General features: G+C 31.9%; 1 protein-coding gene across 1 annotated transcript; it reads left to right on the top strand.

Moving 5' to 3' along the window:
• Positions 1-534: 534 nt before the first annotated feature.
• On the top strand, positions 535-2,729 carry LOC134719109 (P2X purinoceptor 7-like). The gene is made up of 3 exons (XM_063582075.1): positions 535-902; positions 1,591-1,812; positions 2,405-2,729. The coding sequence occupies exons 1-3, from the start codon at positions 727-729 to the stop codon at positions 2,559-2,561; spliced, it is 555 nt and encodes a 184-aa protein (XP_063438145.1). The 5' UTR covers positions 535-726; the 3' UTR covers positions 2,562-2,729.
• The last annotated feature ends 234 nt before the right edge of the window (positions 2,730-2,963 follow it).

The following is a 2,963-nucleotide window of genomic DNA, read 5'->3' as shown; positions in this document are numbered from 1 at the left end:
AGAAATCTCATATTAAATTGCAACATGTTTCTTGTTTTTTTTCAACCGTTTTGTTTACCACCAGAACTGGCGTCTGAAGAGTCCAAAGTACGAACGATAATTCATGTGTATTCATGGAAAGGGGCAACACTCACAAGGCTTATAAAAAGAAGATGTGATATGATTGTAAATGAGTCAACTCTCCACAGGAGACCAACATGACACAGAAATGTACAACTATAAGCCAACATACGGCCTTCAACGATGAGCAAAACCCATACCGCATAGTCAGCTATAAAAGGCCTTTAGGTATAAATCTTACATTATTGAACTTTAAAAATTATTTGGGCAACTAAAAATTTTAAGTGCTAAAAATATAACAACACTGATAAAAAAAATTATACTCCTTTTCGATTTGTTAACGCTTTCATTCGCACAGTTTGTTATTTATAAAACATGAATAAATAGCAAACTTCGGGAAAGTGTTAAAGGAGACGTGACACAATTTTTTTTTTTTTTTTTTTTTTTAATTAATCAATTCAAATTGGTAAAAAAGTATATTATAATTAATTTTTCTTGTCAAAACCTCATTAAAATAACTTTTTATGGTCAAAGAATCCAGCGCTTGTCGTCATCTTTGATTTTTAATGAGATACCGGTCACGTGATCGTGGTGACGTCACTGGATACAAGCTGAGAAAATGTCTCAATATGGACGAAGTACATCGCATTTTTGCGTAATTAAACAATGGACGGTGTTGACAGCAGTTTACAAGGCAATTCTCAAAGTTTAGATATTCGACCGTATCAGTTTGAGCCGTTACTTGTGGAAAATAATCAAGAAGAAGATATAAATTCGTCATCCGAAGAGTCCGACATTGACGATCTTTCAAGCAATGTCGATCGCCTTGTAAACACAAACTGGTTCGTATGATAAATATACTTGTAACCAAACACTTTCAGAGTTCAATTAATGGCAGATGCATGTATAACAGTTAAAAATGTAAATTTCTGTTTTTATTTACGATTAATTTATCCACCGAAAATAGTTTGTTTCCCTCTGCCCTAATCCAAATAATTATGACGTTTGGCAATGCTATTTTATTTTTTTTTTTCTGGGACGCCTACTACGTCGTATACAGTTTTTGCTTCACTTATAAAGAATTACGAACTGTCAAATATAATAAATGGACAGGGGGGTGGGGGAAGAAAAAAATGTCCATCATGTTATATTGTTTAAACAGACCACCTGAAGAAGTATTGGAGTAAATCAGTCACTAGACAGTAATAAAATTTTGGCAATGAAAAGAAAAAAATGTCCATAGATATTTGATGGGCATAGTATATATGAACAAGACATCACCACATTTATGATATTTTTTTATAGAGTTTAATTCAAGATATATAAATATACCTCCACAATCAATTCATAATTTTGAATGGGGACACATAGTTCCCCCCTCCCACCTTTTTCCATGGTTAGGATCTGCACTTGCTTATGGTCAACCGTGGCCAAAAGTTTATTTGAGAAACCTACTCTTGTGTTATATTTTCTATATTGTGTATTTTGTACTGCTGGTTTCACATAAATAATTTTTTTTTCATGTTATAGGTGTGATTGTGGAAACTGCAATTCCATGACCACAGCAGATGAATGTGTATGCTGTTCAGACATATCAGCTGTAAGCTATTTAATGCAACCAGATGACTTAAACTGCATCACAGAACATGAGGTCTTTATTGCCAACTGCTTAAACCGTCATGTGTTACAAGTCAGCATGTATGCATACATGGAGCATGTTGGTCCATTTGACGACAATGAACCCATCAATGAGTAAGTTTTGAAATAGTAGTAGGCTAGGTTCATGTTCATGTTGGATCAATTTCAAATCAATTATTGTTTTATTGAATCCATGTTCATTCACTGTTTTCGAGGCAATACTTAAGCAGTTAAGTGACTTCAATATTTTTAATTGTACAGAGTTAGTACAATCATTGACAATTCAATAAAGAAACTAACAGATGAATTAAATAATAATTTAATATCACAGATAAATTCATAATTCAAATATCACAGATACAATTTGTTTATACATAATATATTTTAAAGCATATTGAACATGTAGAAAGGCCCAAGTTCTTTCGTGTCATAATAATATACATCATGTACATAGGTAGCAAATATATACATGGCAGTACACCGTAGGTAATATTTATCAATCCTAAATATTTCTTTTTAACCTAAATACAACACAAAATGACAGGTACAACAGATTTAAAATGTTTTGGTCTTTCTAAAATAAAAAAAAGGTCAATAAGAAATTTTTCGTTATAACTTTCTTTGTATGTTTGTAAATATATTTACATCAGTTAAAAGTATGGTACTGAAAGTTGAATATGAATATAATTGATGTTTTGCTTTGTAGGAAATATAGGTTTATGGCATATAGGAGATTTGTTCAGTGGATATGGCATCGCCTTGGACGTCACAACAGAAAGATCTTGCCTGCATGTGTTGTGAAAAAAATTAGAGACAGTTTCCCGTCTGAAGAATACTGTGGCTTCAAATATGCAGTTGTATGAATTAAGTTTGGACGGATGACTTTTGTAACTATTTATTTTAAATGAAACACTTGTATTAATAAAAACATTGACTTTTTGTCCTTGCACAGTAGATCAACAGAATAATTTAAATAATAAAAGTGTACCTTATACCATTTTTTTTATTGCTAAATAAAAAATCAAGATTGATATTTCTTCACAATAAATAACATGAACAAAGCCTGCATTGTTCAAAACTCATGAATATTATTCACATGTAAAAGATTACAATGATCATCCACTGCATATTGTACAAACATTAAACTGTTCTCAATAATTTTCCTCTATCTCTGAAAGCGTGACCTGTGTCTTGCAATGAGGTCTGCCTTTTGGAATGGCTCGAATGTCTGTGTCAAACTGACCGGAAAATGGTTTTGAAGTATC

Source organism: Mytilus trossulus, chromosome 5 (genome assembly GCF_036588685.1).
Source record: "Mytilus trossulus isolate FHL-02 chromosome 5, PNRI_Mtr1.1.1.hap1, whole genome shotgun sequence".
Classification (NCBI taxonomy): Eukaryota; Metazoa; Mollusca; class Bivalvia; order Mytilida; family Mytilidae; genus Mytilus; species Mytilus trossulus.
This window is presented reverse-complemented; position numbering and strand designations above follow the sequence as displayed.

Excerpts from the sequence above, each read along its gene's own strand:
- LOC134719109 (XM_063582075.1), top strand. The coding sequence starts at position 727 with ATGGACGGTGTTGACAGCAGTTTACAAGGCAATTCTCAAAGTTTAGAT. Across the intron at positions 903-1,590 it reads CGCCTTGTAAACACAAACTG|GTGTGATTGTGGAAACTGCA; the intron begins GTTCGTATGATA and ends TTCATGTTATAG. Across the intron at positions 1,813-2,404 it reads GACAATGAACCCATCAATGA|GAAATATAGGTTTATGGCAT; the intron begins GTAAGTTTTGAA and ends TTTGCTTTGTAG.